Genomic DNA, 25,537 nt, shown 5'->3' with positions numbered 1-25,537 from the left:
GGGGGCAAAAAAAAAAAAAAAAATCTAAAGAATACGGCAAAAGAGGAGCCACTGGAGAAAGGGCGGTGGTTCTCAGAAAACATCAATCTTGTCCTGCCCCACCCCGATTCCTCCCATGATTAAAACCCTAAAACTAAGGGCAAACAAGCGGATTCACTGGAACTCTCTTCTGGAGATTTATTTATCACGTGCCTTACTGTTTTTACAATTTGCTTTCAAACCTTACAGTGTCACATAGCCATTTACTTCAGTGCAGGCCATAAGCACCTGTCCTGCACCGCTGGACTATGGGGTCCACTCAGGGATCAAACATTGGAGAGTGAAAAAAACCAAAAACCAAAAAACTTGCAAGCCGGGAATTTTTGTGGGGAGGGGGAAACAGAAGGTTTGCTTGTTTTGTTCTTGAAATGAGAGAACAGTCTAATTCATATTCAGAAATTGATATGGGGGTATCTGTCTATTATAGCATATCAGTCCCAGTCCCAGCGGGTTATTTATGAATAATTATTCTGATAAACCAATTTTTGGGAGCACTTCAAATTCGAGAATGTGAAGCACAACTGATGAGTCGTTGAATTAACACAAATCGCCCCAGAAGCGGGAGCACCCACCAAGTGTTGCCGCCGCCATTGATTTGCTAGGAAAGAGAACTCAAAAGCAAAAGTTTTGTCTGGAGCTATTTAGCAAGTTTGGAATAAAAAGGTTTTTTTGGGGGGGCGAGGGGAGGAAAGGCCCACCATTTCCAGAGTTCTCTACTGAAAGGGTAAACTGAACATTTCTTTCAGGCATAGGTGAGACATCGTTCTTTCTGTAAGTGGACCATGCTTTTGTAGCAAAGTGCACAGACGGGCATAGTTCACATGGCCTCTAGGCACTGCACTCTGTACGATTGGAGTGTGAGGGACTCCTTTTTCGCTAGGATGACCCTACAACTGTATGGGTCAGCCTGGAAATGCCTGGAAGGGAGCACGATGAGGGGGAACCTGTGGAGTAGTTACTATCCAACTGGACATCATCAGAACTCGCGCTTTCTGCCTGCTGGCTGCCATTCTTCCAAAGCATAAACATTTCTTTCCAAAAAACACGCCTGCTCAAAGTCGACTTTAAAATGTTCTCTGATTGAAATTGCCAGGTTTGTTTGTACCATCTCTAATGCAATCATGTAAAATTCTGATTTTCTGTCAATGAGTTAATCCTCCTGACGCAGAACCAAATCGGTCATAGAGTTGGGATTGAACAGGAAATGGCGCTGCGTGCAGTAAGATGGCCTTGGACTCCAACGAGCTTTGGGAGTGATCCGTGAACTCAACTTGTGCTTCTGCCCCATCTGGTTTTGACAGTGATAGCCAGAGTCAGTTGTTCTCAGGCTCTTACACATGCGTCCCCTTTTGCGATGTGTCTGTCTCCCCTCACCTCACAATCACATTCCCAGATCAAGCACGGGATGAAAGTGCGGCGGAAGGTGTTGCATTATATGACCTTCCCCTCTGCGGGGAAGTTTTGTGTGAAGAAAAGCTTATTAATCATGTTGCACTTGTTACTTCTTTTGCTTTTCAAATTGGACTCATGGACGTATTTTACTTTTTCAGTCTACTTAATGGCAATCTATAACTTCATTTGAAGATCTAGTCTAGGACTGTAACAAAGTAAAAGAAAGAAAACAAAAGCAATCTTTCCCCCTTCTTGTCTAGCCACACTAATCCCCTTTTAAAGTACCCTTTCCATCAAGGGAACCCAGAGAAAGCACAGTTTCTACGGCAAATGGGATACTGAGTGGTCCAATTTAAAAGGGTTACTAACTGTGAGTGATAAATGAAAGTACGGAATGACCCAGAGAGACACCCTGATATACTGTCACTCAGCTTTATTGGGTCAGGGATATGCACGTGCGTCTGTCTAATTGGAAAGCCAGGGAAATGGCAGACCTTGGCTTCTGCTGGTGGGGGCGCACACGGGAAATGTTTTATTGCAAAGTGACTAAAACCCTGTAAGAAGTTTAACACGTAGAAGACAGCGGGAATGGCTCAGCGAAAGAGAACTCAGGGTTTCTCCATTGCATTCCTACAGCCTTGACAAGGTTGGCAACTATATGTTTTTTTAAAACTGTGATGGAATCAGATGACTCTAGAAAGTTCTATCTTTTAAATAAATAAATAAATAAATAAATAAATAAATAAAACAGTTAAAGTGTCCCCTCAGAAAAATGCCTGGGGAAATACATCATTGCAGTGGTATAGAAGCTAAGTAGAAAGTGCCTGCAGATTGCCCAGAGAAAACAGAGCCAATTTTCAGAGAAGATTGAATAGAATCGTGAATGTGCCCAGCTTCGTTTAATGCCCACAGAGTTTGTGTAAGAATGTAATTAAGAATGAAAACCGATAAGCAGCTGAACCTGGTTCTTTTGAGTTTCTCCGGAAGGTCAGGGCCCACTCTTTCTAGCAAGATTCAAAATAGCAAGTGACAGGGTATGTGTGTGTGTGTGGGGGGGGGGGCAGTAAAGCAAAATTACTGTTTGGGCAGTAAATTTTTTATTATATTTATGTAGATATATAGATTATATCTATAATAGATATAGATACAGCATTTGTCCTGTGAAATCCTTTTATTATCACGGAGACCTCTTCAGGGCCCTGTGGAAGTTTAACCATAGCAGCTCTCTCGACTAATATGGTAAATTCTTTTGAGATGATAAGAAAAATGCTGTATCATCCTCTGTGGAGAGCTGGGACGAGGATGGTACCCTGACTCAGATACCCATGCTCAGGTGAGCAGCCTCAGCCTGACCATGGGTACTATCCCAGGAGTACGTTCTAACTCCTTTTCTTACTGGTGCTGAGAAACTTGGCTAGTGTATAACCCCACGAGTTCTAATTACACTGTGGTTAGAATGTGGATAACAGCTTACGGGTAGGTGGGTAGATGAAGATTAAATGAGATGATACATGAAAAGGGATTAGCTCAGTGCTACCGAATAAAGGCAAGGCAGTGGTTAACCCTTTGTTGGTGTTTGTACACTGTCCTAAAGCTATGAACAATGGCTATGAACCTTTTCTCCGTATTCTGATTTTGTCTGCATTTTCCTTACACCCAGCATGCTAAGCAATCTCCATCTTCTGCATTTATGAAGGGTTTCTCCTTGCTAATAAATGGAGAGTGTTCTAGTCAAATCCAATTACAAAAAAATTAACCTGTCTTATTCTGTATCTTCATTCATTTAAGTATCTCTTCACCTTAGTTCAAGATTAATTAGTTCAAGATCCTAACAGGTTGCAGGAATAATGGCACAAAGACTTGAGATGGATCAAGTGGGTCGTTAAGTGTTCGAAGAAAGAAGAGGGCTGAAGAGATGGTTCTGTGGCTAAAGTGCATTTCAAGCAAAGAAATTTAGAGCCCCAGAACTGCACATAAGTGGCCTATAATTGCAGCCTAAGAGGTGCAGAGAGTAGACCCAGAGAAGAGACTCGTTAGCAACAGCCATTGTATCAGTGAGCTCTGGATTTGATTAATACATCCTATCTCAATGAGTAAAGTAGAAGACTGGTTGAAAATAATCCTCCTTAGGCACAGGTCTCTACATACACCCACAGTCGTGTGTCCACACATGTGTATCCATGCATGCTAAAAGATACCAATACGTTCACATGCATAACACACCACACATGCATACATAAAAAATGGAAAGAAATAAGTAAAAAGAAAAAAAGGAAAAGAAAAGAAAAAAGAAGTGAAGGGGAGGGGAGGGGAGGGGAGGGGGAGGGGAGGGGAGGGGAGGAGAGGAGAGGAGAGGAGAGGAGAGGAGAGGAGAGGAGAGGAGAGGAGAGGAGAGGAGAGGAGAGGAGAGAAGAGAGAAGAGAGAAGAGAAAAGAAAAGGGGAAAAAGTTGGTTTAAGGAGAGGAGAGGAGGAGAGGAGAGGAGAGGAGAGGAGAGGAGAGGAGAGGAGAGGAGAGGAGAGAAGAGAAGAGAAGAGAAGAGAAGAGAAGAGAAGAGAAGAGAAGAGAAGAGAGAAGAGAAAAGAAAAGAAAAGGGGAAAAAGTTGGGTTAGCAGGCAAACCAGTAGGCAGTTCGGGTATGTTTAACCACATCTACCTGGACAATTGGACTCCTGAGATGACTAGCAAACAAAGGGTTCTTTTGTTAAGAATGTTTACCCAAATATTTCCAATGACATTACCTTCCAGGAAGGACTTGGCACACACCAGCATAGCAGCCTTTTGAGAACTGCCTAGACACAGAATCCTGTTCCCCTTAATACTGTTTATCGTGCTACCCAATAATATTTGGGAAACATCCCATTACCCTTAGCTTAGAACTGGGAAAAAGTGAAATCTCATTCGCTTTTGATCTCATTGATGGAGATCAAATATTAAGTGTTAGAGGCCTCGATAGAGGTGTCTGGAAGAAAGTGCGGCCATACTTGGTGAGGGTGTGCCAGAGACTGCCACTCCAAGAACACTTGTTCCTTCTCAACATGTCTTTGCTGGTTTGGAAGCAGGAGGGCTATTTACCATGCTTTAGACACTAATACCATGAAATACAGTTTTATTCAAGTAGGGACACAAAGATCTTTGTTAAAATCTTGAGAATGCTTGTAGCACAAAGCCTGCCTCTATGAACACAGCTTTTCTAGTCAGTGTGAATTTTGGAGTATTTAGAATCTGAAACGTCAATTCTCTGAAAGGTTAGCATGGTACAGAGACCCATGAGCTAGCCTCTGTGGGTCTCCTTTTGCTATGTCAACATGTGGAACATACTTTTCTGAGCCTGTACGAATACTAGAATAAAAACAAAGCTAAACAAACAAACAACAACAATAACCAAAAATACACAGCCAAACTGAGGATTTTTGAAGATTATAGTCATAAGCTACACTTAAGACAGGCTCTTCCCACTCCCCCCCCCCCACACCAATGCTAATTCCTTAACTAACCTTCCTTATTTTCATATCCCTCAATCAAAATAGTTTTCTGTTGAATAAATACCGAAACTGGTTCCATGGTCATCACAAAAGAATGTGTACGCTTCTACGCTTAAGGCCCATTCATTCTCGCTGAAAATACTGCCATATTGTGTATGTATACTTAATATATTTCATAATGAGAGAATATAGGAAGTTGTATGAAATATCAATTTGCATATTGCTAAGAATGAAGCTACATTTTATCCTTATTACAATCCTAGATTATGGCATGTATGTACTATTCATTGTGTCGTGTGAGAGTAATGGAAACTGTAATAACACATGACCCTAAAATTAGACTTATTTTATACCACACAATATAACCAATGTAATTTAATAACAGGGCACCTTGCATAGCAGACATGCCAGGTAGAGCCAGGCTGAGATGTTTGAAGTCCGATGTTACATTTCTTGTGCTTCACAAACTGCTTTGTGCTTTACTCGATGTCATTTGAGATGGGTGTCAGAAAGCACACCAACAGGGCAGCCGTCTTAGAGGTAAGGATGGCTTTAGGAGGCTGAATCTGGCAACACTCCAGTTTCAGCAAACTTGAACTTCCTCAAGAAATTAGCAGAAATACTGGTTTATTCCAACTTGTATTTTTTTTCTCTCTTTATTGGTTGCATTTTTATTTCTCCTGCCACATAAAGTAGAAAGCTACTTCTTTTTCTGATATGCTTATACATCATCAAGTGTGAAGCATTAATGTGTAAAACTGGGACCAAGAAGAAAATACTGCATGATGACGGGTATTTATTTTACAATGAGTAATGAATCTCAACACAAAAACAATAGCCATAGACATTCGATTTCTCTTTCTTTTGTTGTACATATTTGCTCCACTGACAAGGAACCTGAATGGTGGGACAGATACTCTTTTTACACTTGAATGAATACGAATAGAACACAATGAGTTAGAGATGTGTTTCTTTAGAGGTACAGGTAATGGGAGCGAGAGGCAATGGTAACAGGAATGGATGTGACCTGCATATAGGGTGATCCATCAGTCACTCTGCCCTTCCCCCACCCCTCATTCTCTTCTGGTGCCTGTTTTCTGTATCCCTTTCTGCTGTGATTGTAGATTGGTACTCAAACCCACATTTACTTCTACATGGCTTATTGAATTCTACATGACTTTATGATTGAAAATATAATGGCAGATTTTGGATATATGTCCCCCAAATCTTTTTAATAATATTTTTATTAGGTATTTTCCTCATTTACATTTCCAATGCTATCCCAAAGTCCCCCCATACCCTCCCCCCTCCACTCTCTGCCCCCCCACTCCCACTTTTTGGCCCTGGCATTCCCCTGTACTGGGGCATATAAAGTTTGCATGTCCAATGGGCCTCTCTTTCCAGTGATGGCCGACTAGGCCATCTTTTGATACATATGCAGCTAGAGTCAAGAGCTCTGGGGTACTGGTTAGTTCATAATGTTGTTCCACCTATAGGGTTGCAGATCCCTTTAGCTCCTAGGGTACTTTCTCTAGCTCCTCCATTGGGGGCCCTGTGTTCCATCCTATAGACGACTGTGAGCATCCACTTATGTGTTTGCTAGGCCCCGGCATAGTCTCACAAGAGAGAGCTATATCTGGGTCCTTTCAGCAAACAAAATCTTGCTAGTGTGTGCAATGGTGTCAGCGTTTGGAAGCTGATTATGCGATGGATCCCCGGATATGGCAGTCTCTAGATGGTCCATCCTTTCATCACAGCTCCAAACTTTGTCTCTGTAACTCTTTCCATGGGTGTTTTGTTCCCAATTCTAAGAATGTCCCCCCAAATCTTATCAGGGGATTTAAAAGCAGGTGTCTTAGTTTTAGTTGCTATAACTTGAAGTAACATAGACAAGAAAACTTACAAACAGTACTAATGCATCCCTCATGATTCTGGAAGATTCTGGAGGTTTGAAGACTGAGATTGGGAAGGGACAAGGGTTCCATTGTGATGAGGGCTCTCTCCTGGGTTGCAGACTAACTTCCCCTTGTGTTCTCAGATAGCAGAAAGTGCTATAGAAATACTATCTTTAGAACACAGTTTCTACCCTTTGACCTAATGACTTCCCAAAGCTCCACCTCCTGAAACCATCATATTTGGGGATGCTATGTCAACATTTGGATTTGGGGGACAGAGGCACAAACATTCAACTCATGTCAGAGTCTGTGTGCAGTCACTAAAGAGAATGTTCTCTTGTAGGAATGGGATTCGGCCGTAGAGAAGCTGAAAAGCCAGGCTTTGGGGATTCTATTGTCCAAGGACTTGGCAGGAAAGGAACATCTACAGCTCTCTAACCAGAAACTGAATCGGCTTCAAGAAGAATTTGGAAGACTCATGGTGGAAAGGAAAGCCTGGTTATCGATGGCAAATGACTTTTTTACCAGTGCTAACAAGGTCAGTGTAAGGCCAAGTTGACAATTGTAGGGACTCAGTCTAACCAATAAGAGACCTATTATGTTAGCTGGCCATGGCATGTCATCAACGGCTAACTTTCTGGAAAAGCTAACAAACTGAGGGAAGCACTTCAAAACTAAGAGATTGTGTTTTGATATATAACAAGTAAAATTTTAAAATAACTCCAAAGCCAGGTGTCTTGAACCCTAGGACTCAGGAAGCTGTGGGTTTGAGGTCCAGCTGGTCTGCTTATTCCATGGCAGTTTTACAGTGAGACCTGTCATATATATATAAGACATAAGCAATAACAACAAAATGACTTTTAAAAGGTTTCATTTTAGAGCTACGATTGTCTGTTTGTGATCAACACTCTTCTCTACTTTAAAATGTTTCTCACAGACATGAGGGAATATCATAAAATATATCCAGTTAAAAAGAAACCTTAGCAATGTTGCCAATATGCCCTTTTGTTGTTTGTTTTAAAGAGTAGTTCAGGCTAGCCTCCAACTCCCAATGATCTGACCTTTCTGGGTCCACCTTCCGAGTGCTGGAACTGCAGGCATGCATTACCACACCTTGTTTCTATAACACTGGAAATTTGTGCATGTTCACCCAGCACTCTACCAACTGAGGTACATCCCTGATCCACGTTAAAACACTTTTCTTTCATTTATTAGGTAGAAATACATGCATATTATGTCTTTGAACATAATTTTCATATGAAGCCAGCCCTAAGGTCAGAACTTGCTTCACATCAGACATTTTGCCTTGGTCTTACATTTTTAAGTAAGGCAAGAGGGAGTCCTGACACGGACCATCAGTGGGTCTCCTTGACTGGCTACCTGCCTTCACTGTTGGAGCGGGTGCTCCTGGGGTGGTGATGTTTGTGATTTGTCAGTCAGAAGTTCTTAGGTCAGAGAGTGGAGTCTTTGTGATAGGATTTCTACCTCGCCTTCTGCCCACTACATGAGAGCACCAGAGGTTAGTCTGCAGCCAAGGACATGGCCTTCATCACAGTAGAACCCCCTTTCTTCCTGATTTCAGCTTTCCAGCCTTCAGAGTCATGAGCAATACGTCGCTGTTGTTTATGTGCACAGGTGGTGTTCAGTGTGTGTGGCTGGTGATGTTATTTGAAGGGCTTTGGACCTTTGACACTGTCACATAGACCTCCAGATGCTGCATTGAAATTGCTTGACCAGTGACATATTAGCAATTTAAAGGTAGACAGGATAAAAAGCAGAGGATGGGGGGGGGGAAGCTCCTGGAGGCTTACATTATTGCTCTGGAATCCTTGGAGAATCTGGGTAGTAAAATTCTAAGACAGAGAGGATGGAGTTACAGTAGACCTCTTAAAGAAGGACTCCTTGGCTAATTGAACTTTTGGGGGATTTTACTGTTTTCACGCAAGAAACAGATACAGCGCAGAGCTGGAGATATTGAACTAAGTACATGTTAATTACTCGTTATTTTTCTCTTTAGCAGCCCAATTTTTAGGTAAGAGGTTTTAAAATCTCCACCACACCTTTAATCTACAGAATGAGTTAGCTGTTTCAGGTCAACTCTTACTGGCCGCTAAGGGAAAGCAGAACAGAGTATGTTTGAATAAAACAATGCTTCTAATAGAAGCTTCATAGCTCCCAGCCTTGCAAACACAGATGTTTCCCCTCCTTTTCTCACTCTCTTGTTCTCTCATTGTCTTGGCTTCTCTACAGTCATTATTTGGTACCTTATCATGGCTGTTTATCATCTGACTTTATTCTCAGGCCCCGTGGGAACTTGTAAAAGTTTGAGCAGCTGGGTTGATGGAGGAGAGGAGGAGGAAGCCAAGAAGGAGAAAGGGGAGGACAAGTCAAGAGCAGATACTTTCCGAATCTCATACAAAATGCCAGTCTGGTCTGGAAAACAAAATGCTCACAACCTGAAAGAGTATATTTCTATGTTCCCTGTGTCATCTCATCATTTGTTCAACTGATAAAGTCGACTGACATTGACCAGTCCTCTAGTTTGTGGTCAGAAGGAACTCAGAAAGGCTTAAAGGTCTTTCTTATGTAAGGAAATAATATCCAAACTAAAAACTAGTAACTCAGTGTGAAGGGTGATGGATCTGGGAACTGGGGTGTGGCTAATGGCAGTGTTTGTAGAATGCATGGTTAATTATGCATCCACATGAATGTTCTATGCTATTAAGGGAAAAGAAGTAATGAAACTGTAAAGTGTAAGTCTCTGTAAGCTAAGAACTAAACTCCTCTTATGACTTTTAAGTGATATTTTTCCTCCTGATTCATATTTTAGATTCTCCTTGCCTATATATATATATATATATATATATATATGCAGGAAACTCATCAATAAATCTCTTGAGGGCTGGTTTTAAAAAATTATATTATCAAAAGTCTTTAAAATAATTTTCTAGGCTAGACTTTCTGTATGTACTAGCAAGAAGGGTAGTGCTTAATTTACATCATCAGTTGTTTATCTCAGAAGTGCTATGTTTTTCCCTTTGAAAATTGCCTGTGACATGTCTGGAGGATGCTGGGCTTCCTTGCTGTGTGGACTTCTGTTTGTAGGTGAGGCCATGCTCCCAAGCACTGAGGACTTGGTTTCTCCGACTTTCAGGCTCTGAGGCTGTCCTTCCAGGGAGGCTGGCAGCAGATGCATAGGTTACGGGTCAGCATTGACTGATGACCCAGCAGCAACAAACTAGCTGGGTGACACCATGCAAATGAGCTCTGTGTGTCCAGTTCCAATATGGCTGATGTCCACAGAGGAAGGGGTGAGGAGAGGAACTCTCCACTCAGGGAATCTGCTGGTCTATAGCAAGCAGTAAGCAAGCCTGCTTTTTGTCTCAGTGGGTGATATAACCTCTGATTGGGAAGGCTGCTAGCTGCAGAGCCTACACTGAGAAAGGTGACATGCTAGAGAGGTCAGGTCCTTTATTCTTGGCATACAAGACAGAGGGGCAAGAGAGCACACAGGCAAGCGTGCCTGTTAGTGCTGTGAGGGACAAAGAAGCCTCTGCCTGAGAGCTCTTTCCCCACAGAGATGTGAATTAGAATCTCAGTAAACAAACTCATTGGCTGAAATTATTCATGTTATGTCAAATGCCACTAAACAGAACATGCTGGGGCGGTGAGCAAATGAGCCACTGGGATGTGTGAATGCCAGCTTACTAAAGAGTGAGATAGCGGCTTTAAAATGTCCTCTGTGAGGACTGAAGGGTAAGAGCACCTGCTGCACCAATGCAAGGAGTCCAGATCCCAGGGTTTTCCTAAGAAGCCGTGCATAGTCCTGTGCATGCCTGGAGCTTCAGCATTATGGAAGGCAGAGATAGCAGGATAATGGGAGCTTGGTGGCTGACTGTTTGGCTCTGAGTACCTTGAGAGACCTTTTCTTGGGGAATGGGGCAGAGAGGGACAGAGTGGGAAGTCTGACAACATTCTCTGACCTCTACACATCCATCTTCACATGTGTGCCTGTACACCACCAGCATTACTACCCCTACCCCTCACTCCCAACACACCACCATCACCACACCCACACATCACTGCACCCCACACCCTTCACACATCACCATGACAACTATGACCACCACCTTACCACCATCACACACACACACACACACACACACACACACACACACCACACCACCACTACCATCACATACACAAACACCACACCACCACCAACATCACACACATACATGTACACACACATACACACACACACACACACACACACACACCACCACCACTACCACCACCACCATCACATGCACATACATACAAACACACACACGTACCACTACCACCACCACTGTCACACATACATACACACACTCCACCACCACCACACCACCACCAAAGTCACTGAATAAGCAGTGTAGTAAATCCACAGCAACAATTCCTCCATCTTTAAACATTTCTGTATTTAGTGAATATTTATTGAACAACTTCTCTGTGACAGGCTCTGTTCCTAATCCTGAGGATAATATGCAGAAAGTCTATTGGTCAGTATATTTCCAAATTTTGAGATCCAGTAAGCTGTAATGATCCCTTAACTGTCCACACTGAGAACAAATTCCCCAATGCCTTTGTCTCATGACTTCAGTAACCCAGCTGATACCTTGTAATTTGCTTAGGAGTTTGGGACAGTTACTCAGAATTAGTGAGTCTGTTTCTCAAGCAGAGAAAATGTGAGCATTGTATTGCTCTGGAGAGCTGGCTGTTTGAATCTGGACTTAGCAGCAGGTGGCAATATTGAGACATGGGCCTTGAGAATGTTGCTATGTTTGTCCTAGACCAGACTCTAAAACCCACACAGAGATTGAACTGGGCTACTTAAGGAATTGATATACCTCCTTTTCAGAGTTTCCTACTGTATTTGGTGAACCCATTTGTTGAATCATTCAGCAACAAATTAACTAGTATTGTTGATGGTACCACCACCATCACCGTGAGTATGAGCTGACTGGAGAAGAGTCCGTCTCTCTGAATTGTATCTTCATAGCTTGAAATGTGAGCATCATATCTGTTACAGAACATTCCTTGATCCCTCCAAGTTTTCATCCTTCTCAGTTGTGGCTTATCATGTGTGCTATATTTCCAGCATTTTCGTGGACTTGTATTAATATCTGTAGACCATCCAAGACACAGTTACAACTGTTTGGGGTTTGTGACTGACTGGAGCAAGGATGAATATCTAGCGTCTTTCAAGATCAGAACAGCATGCACTTTTTATTTATGCAACAGTCATGACTGAACCCAGATCTGTCAAGCGTGGCCCTTGGGTTATCAAGTTTCTTGCCCATACCTTCTGTTCCCAGGCACGTGATTTCTCTGAGGGAAGCAAGTAGAAAAGATGAGGCCAAGTCTATATCATGAACATGGTCTGATCTTCAGATGGTCAGTATGAATGCAAAGGTGAAGTGAATTTTGGGGCATTCAAAGAAACCCCTAAGTATTCATAGGAAATGAAGTGACATGGCTTCCATCGCTTCCCCATCCCGACTGCAAATGTGGTGTCTCAGACAGTGTGGTTGCTTTTCAAAACAATTACAAGACAGTAGTGCCTGAAGCCACATTTCTGTTTGACATAAAAGCAAAATAATTAAGCATGACATTTGCTGTACTTTTTCCATTTACATATTCCTCATTTACCACTTAAAATACATGCATTTTAAGCACATTGGTAGAAAACAATTACAATGCTCTAATTATTGAACAGATTCAAAGAGGAAACATGCCCAGATAGAGAACCTAAAAAATATTATTGAGAAAGAATTTCTTAAAATGATGTAAATAAAAATCTGGAAATTATACTAATTGTTAGAGATTTTTTTTAAAAGTTAGATTTAGCTGTTTAATTCTTGAGCACTGTGTCTCAGAGTCCTCTTTTTAAAAGATTTAAGTAAGTGTATGTACGTGTGTGTGTGTGTGTGTGTGTGTGTGTGTGTATGTATGTGTGTGTGTGCACATGAGTGTAGGTGCCAGAAAGGGGGATGATATCCCCTGGAGCTGGAGTTGTAAGCAGTTGTAAGCTGCCGGACATGCATCCTTGGGAACCAAAGTCCAGTCCTCTGGAAAGGCAACACAGGCCCTTAACCACCAATCCATCTTTCCAGCCCCGCGGATTCCTATTTTAAAAAGCCACTTCTTTTCTCTTATAAATAACTAGAACAGTTGCTTTCCCATCTAGCTTCTTACATCCTGAATAGTATATGGTATTCCTGCTGATTCTCAGTGTCAGATCGGTACTTGAGTGAAGCCAGTGACAGGCATGGTCTCAGCCTTCTGGTCCCTCATGGGGAATTTATAAGACAGAATGGTGAACAGTAGGAAAGCCATGATGGGTTAAGCCCAATGCAGTGGGGAGCACCGACCAGAACCTTGTCAGGAAAAATGTATCAAGGAAGATAACCACTGAGTGGAGCTAGGAAGGATGACACACAAGGAAGGGGGAAAAATGCTGGAAGATGCAAAACCAGCCATACTTGGGAGGTGTAGGCTAAGTCATTGCCTAAGGTGTGGAGGGATACAACTCAGATCAGATGTGAAGAGTGTCAGAAACAATAGAGAGAGCCAGAGTTCATTGAGGTGTGTGTGTGCTCACAATGTATAGTAGTGTACATACAATGCATAATACTGTTATTATATATCATCTACTATAGAATATATAAGAAAATATTTAAGAACTTGAAAAGGTTATCTTAAGTCGAATCTCACCCAAATAATTGATGATGATATCTTCATTTACTCTACCTGCCTTCTGTCCCTCCGAGAGAATAATGAATATGGGTTAGAACCTTTGACTTTAAAGCTCAGAGGCCAGGTTGTTCCAACCTTAGCATATGGTCAATGAAGGTGGGCAAACTGTTCGTACAGAAGTATTAAATAAATACCTGATTGAAAAGTATGGAAAGTCTTTAACATCATTCATCACAAGATCGCTAAACCCGGTTCAGGTGTAATCATCTGATTGTCAAGATATTCAATTTGGGGTCCTACGACTCAATAGTAGTGTGTTTGCCTGGTGTCTGTGAGGTCCTGGATTCTACCTCCAGTGCTGCAAATACAAATAGAGATATTCCTTTTCCTCCTACTTACCAGTAAGCATTTTTTCCAGTAATTTTCCAGTAATTAATAGTAAGTAAATCTGTCAGTGGACCTTTAAGTCATGAATATGTCCACTGGATGTCCTTCCATGTGTTCTTCCACATGACTATAGATATCTTTTGGCGGTGAACATATTCAGCCTTGTGGCAGTCATTTCTCAGTAGATTTATTTTTCTTTGCCCAATTAAAATTCCTTGAGGCTAAGAAGCATGTCTATCTCACTGTGTATTTACCCAAACAGTCTGGTGCCTTCTAATTAATTATTCGAGCCACTGAAAGCACGAAATACAAACTGTAGAGTGGCTGATCTGCTGGAGACTAGGTTTCTGAGCATGAGAGCTCTTAACTTCTTCAGAGCTGCTGTGGCTACTTGTAAGACACCGTCAAGACAAGACCTGCTGGCTGTTGATATTTTCTCATAATAGAGGAAACAAATGTCATTGGCCCCTCACCTGGAGTTCCAGTCATTGCTTCTGGTACTTAGATAATATAATTTGCCCCTACATGCACATAGTCTCATCATCTCAGGAGGAGCTAGAGAATATAGTGTGTGCAGCAAGTTAATTGAAGGGAAGAGTCCATCTCTTAAGCTATGGGAAGGTTGCCATCTATGCTGTGGTAAGACTCTCCATTGAGGTGGCAGATTTGTGGTCACCCATGCTCCTATATGTAACTCCTAGTCCATGTTCTGTAAATAAGCCCAACAAACTCATTGGTTTCCCAGGTTGGACCTTGAGTGAATCTACTTCAGTCTGTCATATACAGTATAAGTAGACATTCGTTCCCATCTCCCTAAGAAAAGTTCATACAACAAAGAACACTAAACTCTATTGTTCATAACAGATTATATATATATATTGACTATATTATACTTGGGATAAGATCAATTTAAAAGGGAAAAAATCTTATTTACTACGATGTCCAAAGAACACAGATTCTCAGTGCAACTTCTGTGTCATTCCTGAGTGGCTAAGTCGAGTTATATGAAAGAAATTATCACATGCATCACCCTTCCAAACACTCCAGGCACTATTGACTTTATTTCTTATTATTCCTGGCATACTGATCACTGTTCAGGAGAGAGGTTGTCTTAATCATCTTTGTATGCCACCTAGTGTTCAAAATTTTTAAGTTGTATGACTGAATAAACAGCTGGTTATATGGCATATTGATTTAGGTTTTGAACTTGAGTCTCCTCTTCAAATATAAGTCAAACAATCTCTGTCTACTTTAGAGAATATCATTCTATATTTTTTAGAGTTGGTGATGAATTTTATAAGCTTTTAAGGGTATAGTTGGAGTATAAAATAGAAATGATAGAATATTAAGGAAAAATTTAGAAATATTTATTAGCATGACTGCTAAGATAACATGGTGGATCCTGGAGCCAGGCTGGGCATGGATTTGGCAGGACACATTTACTAACTACATGGCTTCGATACGTACTTACCTCCTCCCTGAACTGGGCATCTTCTTCATTTATAAAACAGAAATCCGAATTCTGTGTTCTTACAGGATTGCCAGCCCATTTCAGTAAAGTGATACAGGGTTAGTGCATAGAACAGCTGAGTGAGTGCAGAGCTAAGTGCTTGCTGAGTGAGTGCAGAGCTGAGTGCTTGCTGAGTGAGTACACAGCTGAGTGCTTGCACAGCTGAGTGCTTGCTGAGTGCTAGCCACAGCTCTACCATTCCATATGCACTTCACATTGCTTCAGCCACTCTAATGTGATGAATCTTATATGCAGCACATAGTTGAATCTATGGTCCATAGATATTGCTGGATATTCCTTGAAGGGATAAAAACAGAAATGATTCATACATGATTTCCCATATTAATAGAACAAAGATCATCCTAAAATCACTTAAGTCGATTAAGATTAAAGAAAAACATAGTGAATAGATCCGAGATACCTAAAGTTCTACTTAATGAGTCTCATTTCATTTGTAAGATGAATTTGCCTCAGGAAGACTAAGATGCTAATATGTAAATTTCCTTCATTTTCCTATGGATAAAATGCTGTTGATACATGCATTCAATTTAAAGCTTCTTTTCCAGTATTTTTCAGCTTGTGGGGAAAACCTGCCGAGCAACAACTACCTTTAAATACGGCTTAATAGAACGACTCATCCACCCCGAGACTGCAGGGGTAGGAGTGGGGCAACAGAGCAACACTGAGAAGTAAGGAGCCCGTGGGGGCAGTGGAGAGTTGGGAAGGAGGACCTGAAATCCACCTTCCTCCAGCTCCCGCTCTTCATGGGTTTGCAAGCCGGAACAATTGTGGCCATGTCCTGATCATGAGTTAGTTCAGCAGCCTGAGCCACCAGCAGGTATCTGAGGTGCTGCTTAGGGAAGAAAAGTGAAGCCATGGGTCCTTATATAAGCCACCCAGAGGAGCTGTGACTCCCCAAAGGCAGTGGAATCAGAGGCTCTGGTCTGAAGCTGTTTTGTGTCCTTGGATGTTTTCCGGGATGCGCCATTTTGTTGTTGCCTAATATTTGACTCTTTCTACATTTATTAGTCAAAAATCTAAGGCTGTTATTTATCAGCATCTTTTGTGAACCAGTGTGGCAGCAGAATTACGTTGGATGGCTTATGGTTCTTAAATCATGAATCTTCTAGATATTTAAAAAGAATAAACCATGCCATTCTGCGATACCATCTATGTTTGATTCGCTGCAGTTGACCTCGGGTCTACATTTCACAGTGAACAGGAAAGGTTTTTTTTTTTATTGGCCTCTTTAAGAACAAAAGCCAAGCAGTTCCTTAATCTTTTCCAAATTAGGGCCCAAAGGATCTGACCTGCCTTCTCGTGTGGAGGGATTGAGGGCTAGCATGTGAAATGGTTCAGATGACTAGGACCCAGGAGGAGAGAATGCTGTCCTGGTGCTTTTCTCTCCACCCCACCCCCAGTCTACTCATAAATGCTTATTCACCCTGGACATATAAGGCTTTGAAGAAACAGGGGGCTATGAAAAGAAAGGCCAAGGAGGAGGAGACTTTAATTCCAAGAGAGGTTGTATGAGGCTCACAGTGTTCTTATTGCCAGGAAGACCTTCTGTACTGTATTTGCAACAAAGAGTCCAGTATATCAAGATCCCTACAGGTCGGGTACATAGGAGAGCAGTCCGTTCTATTTTGGGAGGAGTGAAATGGGAAGGACGATGCTTGGATCATTTCTGGAATTGGCACATGGATTCCTCACCAAATTCTACACGGGAAGGAGGGAAAGCAATTTTGCATATCATTCAGTCAGTCAGAGAGTTTTTTTAATTTTGAAAGAAGAATTCTTTTTAAAGCCCAAAGGGTTAGCTGTTATTTTTATGTCTACAAAACTATCCCTATTATGCTTAAAACTTAAGTATGCTGGTTAGTTGTCAGCTTGACACAGACTAGAGTCATCTGGGAAGAGGGAACCTTGGTGGAAGAATTATCTCCACCAAACTGGCCTACAGGCATGTCTTTGAAACATTTCCTTTGATTAATGGTTGTTGTCGGAGGATCAAGGTGACCTCGGGCAGTACCATCCCTGGGCAGGCGATCCTAGGTTGCTCAACAAGGAAAGCCAGTAGCAGTGTTCCTCCTTGGTCTCTGCTTCAGTTCCTGCCTGGAGCTCCTGCTTTGGCTTCGCTCAATGATGGACTTTAATCTCTAAGATGTTATAAACTCTTTCCTCCAGAGGTTGCTTTTGGTCTTGTTTTATTGCAACAACAAAAATCCAACTAGAACATTAAATAAGGAACTCCTGTTAGAATCCCTCTCGCCTCACTCAAAGGTGTTCTGTGCATGTTTGTGTTAAGCTAGTGAAAAGAAACCTGTCATCTCCTTTAACTTGCCATAGTTTTATTATTTGCTTTATTATGTAGAGAAAATCGTGAAGTGTGTTCCTAACAATTGATCTATTTGAGAAGAGACTGTGCAAAAAAATCTGGCTCATTTGATTCCAAGCTAATGAGTTACCTTTGCTTTTGATTTATGGCTCTTTTTTCCTAGTGCATATCTGACCCTTTAGTTTATCCTCATTCATTTCAGAAGTCATACCTTTATTATAGATAGCATCATGACTAAGAGACAGTGGCATTGCACATGCATCCAGCAGCCTTGCAGTTTTAGCTTCTAACTCCTATGAAGACGATACCATGGTCAAGGTCTGAGAGGCAGCGGCTGGGACAGGGTCACAGAGAGAGCCCCATAGGATGAAATTCAAGTAACAGGTGGCTGCACCCAGCTAGGAGATTCTTTTAAAGACTTGTTTGATTGATCCAAATGTAGAACAGCAACTAACAGTGTCTGAGTACTGCTCATTTGCCCTCATTCTTAGTTACTTTCATTGTTTTTCTTTAAGTTTCAAAACAACAGTGAGTGTAGCATGGCTTATTATTAAAACAGAATGGGGTTAGCTTTGTGACCAAGAAGAGATACCATGAGTTCTTCATCCCTCCTCCATTTGTAGATACTTGGACTTTTTTTTTTTTTTTAAGGAAGAAAGGAGACTACATCCTGACATTTACATGTAGACTTTCCATCTATCTCCTCCCTTGGTGGAGCTTGAGATTTGTCAATCCAAAGTGCAAATATAACATGTAACAATTCACCAATCTTAAACTTTAAGTGGTATTTAAGGGAATCCAAGGTAATTTTAGCCACCAGAAGTTTGCTTTAGTCATTGACTTTAAACCTTACCCTTGATTAACAAGAAGCACCATTTTATCCTAAATAAACAACCCCAAATTTAAAATAAAATTGATACCCTAGAAACAGAGCTTGCTCCTCAGTGATGCTTCAGCAAGCTATGGGAGGATCCAGAAAATCATAAAAACCACATTCGCTAACATCAGCATACCGCTGTACTTTGCTCTGCTTCCAGTTGCAAGAGAAACATGATCAAGTAAGAAAGGATTCTTGGGTATCAAAGTCTCTTTAAAAGGCTTAAGTGACTACGAGAGCAAACCTGAAAGATGTGAGGACATTGGAGGAAGAAGAGAATCTCAACATAAAAGAATATCTGAGAGATTTCTGTAGATTCCAATTCTTTTCTGTTTGAATTTTGGCGGTGCACTTGGGGCACATGTTCTATCCTCAATTCCAAGGCTGACATCTTCAAAGTGCCTCGTATGAGAATGAACTCAGCCCCACTTTGCTGCCTCCCTGGGGCCTCCACTAGCCCACCCGTTCTTGTCTCGGATGGTCTGGAATCCTCCCTGACAGTCTTCTGTGGGGTATCCCTACTCCATTCTAATGGGCCCCTGCCAAATTCCCACTTAGCAATCTGGAAAGGCTGGACTTCAAGGCGCTTGCTGGACTACCTGGTGTTACACGGTACTATCCAACTTTTATGATAGAAGTGGTCTTCAGAGGGGCATAGAACATTCGGCAGGGAGGCTCCACTAGCGCTGACCAGAAGAAGGCTTCTCTTGATGTTCAACCTTTCCTTCACTCACTTTACTCTTCCCCTCTCCAGGCCAGAGGTCAGAAATGGCTATCAGGAGACCTACAAAGACTGAACTCTGCTTTATCTTTTTAAAATGTCTTTTAAAATTAGTCCTTATTATTCTTATGTGTTTTATAACTTTTTATTTTTATTACTTCTAGGTTGTTTGCAGTGTGTGTGTGTGGGGGGGGGGTACATAAACACAAATACAGATGTCTGTAGTTTCCAGAAGAAGACACGAATTTCCCTAGAGCTGAAGTTGCAGAAGGTTGTCTGCCTCCCAATGTGGGATCTAGGAACAAAGGTCAGGTGTTCTGTGAGAACAGCATGCCTGCTTAACTGCCGAGACATCCCTCTAGCCCAGTGCTTCTGTATCTTCTTGCTATCTAAGCCTCGCTAGCCAATAAACAGCTCCTTTGTATGTCATGTTAATTTTGTAAACTCCATCGTCTATGTTGGGCAGTTGGTCAGTCTGTCTGCCAATGCAGAAAACAATGGAGTTTAAAACTCTTATTTTAAGACAATATCTTGATGGAGGTGGTTGGGGAGATGACTTGATGTAGAGAACATCATTTCACAGCCAGAGAAGTACGACAGTGGGCCCACGATCATGGAATTCACTGGTCTTACCACGTTCCCCATCATCCTGAAGCAGCTGGTCTGATAGAAAGATGGAATGGCCTTTTGAAGACGCAGTTACAGCGCCAATTAGGTGGTAACAGCTTGGAAGGCTGGGGCAGAGTTCTTCAGAAGGCAGTATATGCTTTGAATCAGCGCTCGATATATGGTACAGTTTCACCCATAGCCAGGATTCATGGGTCCAGGAATCAAGGGGTGGAAAATGGAATAGTTCCACTTACTATCACTCCTAGTGATCCTCTAGGAAAATTTTTGCTTCCTGTCCCCATAACTCTAGGTTCTGCTGGCTTAGAAGTTTTGGCTCCAGAGAGGGGAGTGCTCCTACCAGGAGCTACAACAAACATTCCATTGAACTGGAAGCTCAGACTTCCCCCTGGTCATTTTGGGCTTCTTATGCCCTTAAACCAACAGGCTAAAAAAGGAATAACAGTGTTAGGAGGGGTGATAGATCCAGATTACCATGGAGAAATTGGATTACCTCTTCACAATGGTGGTAAGCAAGATTATGTCTGGAGTGTAGGAGACCCCTTAGGGCGTCTCTTAGTACTACCTTAGAACTATTCTCTCAGAGGACTGGAATTCAGTTCCCAACACCAACATGCTACTTCACAAACATCTGGTTCAAGGTGACCCCACGACCTCTTGTAGTCTCCATAGGTGCCAGGCATGTACCTGATACACAGATATGCATGGAGGCAAAATATGTGTACACATAAAGAAAAGAGTGTAAGACAATGGAGGTCTTGGTTTGAAAGGGCTACATTTTTTTCTATATATCTGATATTGAGTACATCAGAAACTATTACTTTGCTCCTGCTCTTTGTGCTATGCTATAACTGTATTGTAATCCCCTCCTGTGGGCATACAGATGCCTTGGATCGAATAGATCAAGTTCATATTTTAAAGGCAAAGGGGGAAAGGATAGTAATACTTTCTCAGTGTCTCTCTCTAGGGATTCAGGTTCAAAGCATAGCTCATCAGGAAGTTCCCCTTTAAGACTTACTACAGAGATATTCAGGTCATGAAAGGCTACTAAGTTTTTAATAACTCATCCACTGTATGTGTACAGTATAAAATATGCAAAGTACCAATTCGACTCTCCAAATGTCATACCATTTTAGCTATCTGTGTTATACAGATATCGCCTCAATATAAGTGATTCTGGTAACTTTATGACGTTGACATTTATGATGGACTAAGTTATAAGTTTCCCTAAGTGGGAACTGCACTGCTGTTTTCCAGATCTAAGACTTTTGTTGTTGTTGTTGCTATGATCAAACTACTAAGTTGAATGGCCTGGTTTAATCGCTAGTGTTTCATGTACACATTGATGTAGTTTTAAACTAAAAAAGCAGAAAATGAAAGTTTTTTTTTTTTTGGCAGTCATTTGATGTACTTGGGAAAGTTGAAGCTTACCTTAAGCTCCTTAAATCAGAGGGTTTAAGCCTGCCTGTCTTGGCAGCGAAGCATGAGGAATTACACAGAGAAATTAAAGACTCTACAGCCACTGCTCTGCAAAAGGGACGAACCTTAATCAGCCAAGTAGACTCCTGCCGGTGAGTAAAGTCTGTTTTATCCCCAGTGTAGCAAGCTTTTTCACAGTTTCCACAAACTGATACCAAAAAAAAAAAAAAAAAAGTTGCGCGAAGGCTTTTATTTATTTATTTTTCTGCTTCTGATGTTTGGCAGCATTATGATGTGACTTAAAAGGTTCTATTGAATTATGTTCAACAGTGATTCTGGACACAGCATTGCTCACCCAAGCCTGAGGACTTAAAGACGCTAAAGCTTTGTCTCTGCGTGTGTCTGAAGAGGGGGAGAGAAACACTAAACAGGGCGGGGCTCTGTTTCTAAGCTTCCCACATGCTGGCACCTCCTCCCATCCCCATCCCCACAACCCCGCCCAGTTCATGAGCCTTCTCTGTTGCTCCATTTCTCCTTTCTAGGAACAAAACAAACAAACAAACAAACAAACAACCTTCCAGAATTGTCATTTCCTTTTGACCTTGCTATTTCACCGAGCAAAACCCCACATAAAAGGTAACTATTAATAACAAAAGCTCCCGTTGAGTGAGAGCCTGCTATGTGCCAGGCATCATGCCAAGGGGCTTTAGGGACATCATCTCATTTAATCCACAGAGTGACCCTACGAAACACTAAGAGTGTTTTCCTTCCACAGACAAGGTCACTGTGGTACAGGGTTTTAAGTAACTCACACACAGGACCACACAGCCAGTTTGTGGCAGAGGCAGCATCAGAATCCAAGGCACAGGCTCCAGTTTCCATGCTCCTGGGCACTCTGCCAGGAGGAGCACTTCAGTGAGCATGCTCAGTGCGTGCCTGAGGGTGAGCTGAGAACTGACTGCTCCTGAGGGCAGAAAGGGGCATCGGAAAAGAGAAAGAACGCACTTGGAAAGTGTGGGGATTTGAAGACAGGAAGGTGGCATAGTTCTTGGAGCAGGTATCAGGCAGGAAGGAATGAAGGCAGCACTTCCCTTTGAACATGAAGAGATGAAATAGATTTGTCCAGAGAGGTGAGACCCCAGCTCTCCTTTTCCCTAGCTGCCATATCCTTGAAACTCCAGAACACAATTTGAGGAATGAAGCAGGTAGGGTGTGGTAAAACATGGTTTCGTTTCCCTTTAGCTTCCTGGTCTGTTCTTCCAGATAGCAAACGTGGAAGCCTAGGCATGGGAATTTTCTTTCCAGAAAACAGTCTGACCTGGACAGAGGCATTGGATTTGGGGATTAAGTGGTTGCTATGGGAACGTGCAAAACTGAGATTAGAGTTAATCCGAGGTCTCCCAGCAAGAGCCAAAAACTGGAAGCCATGACAAGGGCAAACCATTTTTCCACAGGGGCATAACTACCAAAGACAACTGTAGGTGCTTGTCTTGGGTCAGGGGTTGGGCCAGATCCAGGTAAGGCTACTTTCCATTAGACTAGAGCCCAGACACGCAGCATCTGGGCCCAAGTGTGCCTGCAGCCACTGCTTGCTTTATTTCCCCTTGTGATCCATGTCTAGTCCTTGTAAATGTCTTGAGTCATGCAGAAGACTGTAAGATACAAGAGGCACTGGTATGTTTGTGTGGTCATATGATGACTAGAGTAAGGGCTGAAACCTGCCATTATCATTGGGTCTCACAGTCTGGGCCAGTATTACTTTCTTGGTCAGGCTACTATTTTGGTTGTGCTATTCTTTCTGGCTTTGGGAAGATTCCTCAGGTGTGAACAACTGAAAATGCAGCCAAAGATCCCCCTCTCCTGACCTCTGGAGTTCTGCTTTGGGTTATCCCTTCCTGCCTGGTATTCCATTCCACCAGTCCTAGGTGTTGAGCTTCTCCAAAGACTGATCTTGACTTCTTTTTAATTAATTAATTAATTCATTCATTCATTCATTCATTCATTCATTCACTTTACATCGAAATAGCAGCCCCTGCTCCTCCCAGTCTCCCCCCTCTCAAAGCTCCCCACATTTTCCCCTCCCTTTCTCCTCTGAGAAGGAGGATACCCCCTCCCCCCCCCCGCACCCCAGTATATCTGTCCAACCCCACAGCACATTGAGCCTTTACAGGCAGGCAACAAATTCAGGGACAGCCCCTGCTCCAGTTGTTGCAGGACCCACATGAAGACTGAGCTGTACAGCGGCTACATATGTGTGCTTGTGTCGGGCTTGTGGGGATGGGCTAGGTCTGATCCATGCCTGCTCTTTGGTTGATGGTTAATTCAGCAAGAGCTCTGGGCTCTTGGATCTCACTTCTCTGAGCTCGGATCTAGAAACTTCCCACAGTCGGGAAGCTGGCACCAGCCCTGTGCTTGGGGTTTTGCTTCCCTTCTCTGGGTCACACATTTGTCTTTTCCCAGGCACTTGAGAGCCGGTGGCAAGTTTAACTCCCGCTTCTTACTCAGACACTGAGTTTTCTGGTTCAGGTTGATGCTTCATTCCTAGAGTCAGAAAGGTTTTCACTGGTAAACTTTATATCTGGTTTGCTCTGGTCTGAAACACTTTAATTTTGATACCTAATTTCTTTATTGATGTGCTTTTACTTCATCTCCCTCCTCCCCCTCTTCTTCTCCCTCCTCCCCTTTTGTTTTTAGTATGGCTTGCAATTTTTTTTTACTCATCCACTTCAATTTTTCTGTCTCCCTCGTTCTTCCTAGTCTTGATTTTTATATTTCCCCCATTTTCCAAAGAGGAATCTATTGTTTTTCTCTTTTCAGAAAATAATTTGGGTCTAATAGAAAAACCTGGTAATTAGAACCATTGAAAGAAAATTAAATTAACAGCAATCTGGCTTGATTTTAAAGAGAACTAGAGTATGTTTCTGTCAGCATCTCAGACGTATAAGCTTGCTTCATAACAGTACCAAGATCCTGTCTTACCCTGAGAAGTGGCAACTTTTGGATCAGTGTCACCTTCATTTCGAAGGAGGGACTGAAGGTAAAAAGAAATTGTCTTTCGGCAAAGCACTGTTTGGACTCAGAAAGTGGATGCAAAATAGGAGCCCATTAGAAACCAAATCTCGGTTGCAAACCAGAGGACAGCATGGCTATTGACGTCAGTTCCATACATTCCACCTGGGACTTCCATCCCCTTCTCCATCTGATTCATCTCCACACACCTGGGTTCCCAGAAAAGGAAAGAAGTTTTCCAAGAAGGAATTTACCAGCCACAGCCACTCTGGAGTGAAGGTAGAGTTTAGAGTCATAGCAAGGACAACAGACAGACATTTGAACATGCAAAATGTCTACATGAACCAGCCATACAGCCATACCAGGTCACAAAGTGCTGTTAGCAGATGCTTCCAAAATGGCATGGATCAGGATCCTAAGCCTTCTCAAAGCCCACTTCAAGGAGTTGGGCTGTGTGCATTGGGAGTGCCCGGATAATGGTGTGGCTTTTAAAGTTAACTCTTTGAGTCCCTTTCCTCCTCTGTAAAATGGAAGTTCCCATCTAGTATTTTTCATTGAATAACACAACACCATTCCTTGCACATAGAAAACACCCAATATGTAATTACTTTAGTTTAAAAAATCTGTACAAAGGGATTTCAGAGCAAAATACTAAGAGCCACATGGCCATTCCAAATAACTGCAGCAGGGTGACTACAATAGTGACATGCACTTAAATTAGACAGGAAGGTTGGTGTTGAGTTTCAGATGGTAAGTATTTCTTGTCAGGTATCAAAGGCAGAATTTAGAATTGGAATATCAGCAGGTAGAAATTTCAGAGTCCCTGTTATTTAACTTTTTACTGTTTATGATAGAAAACAAACAAACAAACCAACCAACAAAACCCTCAGAAGTTTTACATTTGGATGAAATGAGGAAATGACTGCTCCAAGGTAAGGCTGGGGAGGTTTCTGTTGTAGATTTGAGGGAGAGGGAGACTACAGCCACAGGCATCCAGAAGAGTGCACAGCAGGGAGAAAAAGCAGTAGACTAAACAGGATCAGTAAATTGAACCAGGCATGAGAGGAGAGAGAGAGAGAGAGAGAGAGAGAGAGAGAG

The 25,537-nt window shown here is 42.2% G+C and overlaps 1 protein-coding gene across 10 annotated transcripts in view; it reads left to right on the top strand.

Annotated features, from left to right (window-relative positions):
* The window catches only part of Ccdc141 (coiled-coil domain containing 141), a 163,868-nt gene that overhangs the window by 77,352 nt on the left and 60,979 nt on the right, over positions 1-25,537 (top strand). For 9 of the 10 annotated variants that reach the window (XR_001783148.2, XR_003953673.1, XM_006499911.4 and 6 more), the window contains 2 exons: positions 7,154-7,348; positions 21,410-21,582. Coding sequence is in view for 8 of the 10 variants with exons in the window: in XM_006499911.4 (XP_006499974.1) it covers positions 7,154-7,348; positions 21,410-21,582 (368 nt within the window). In the remaining 2 variants the exon portion in view is untranslated. The remainder of the gene's footprint in view (positions 1-7,153; positions 7,349-21,409; positions 21,583-25,537) is intronic. The other variant, XM_006499916.4, reaches the window with a different exon arrangement.

This window comes from Mus musculus, chromosome 2 (genome assembly GCF_000001635.26).
Source record: "Mus musculus strain C57BL/6J chromosome 2, GRCm38.p6 C57BL/6J".
Taxonomy (NCBI): domain Eukaryota; kingdom Metazoa; phylum Chordata; class Mammalia; order Rodentia; family Muridae; genus Mus; species Mus musculus.
The sequence above is the reverse complement of the archived record's forward strand: the minus strand, read 5'-3'. Positions and strand labels throughout refer to the sequence as shown.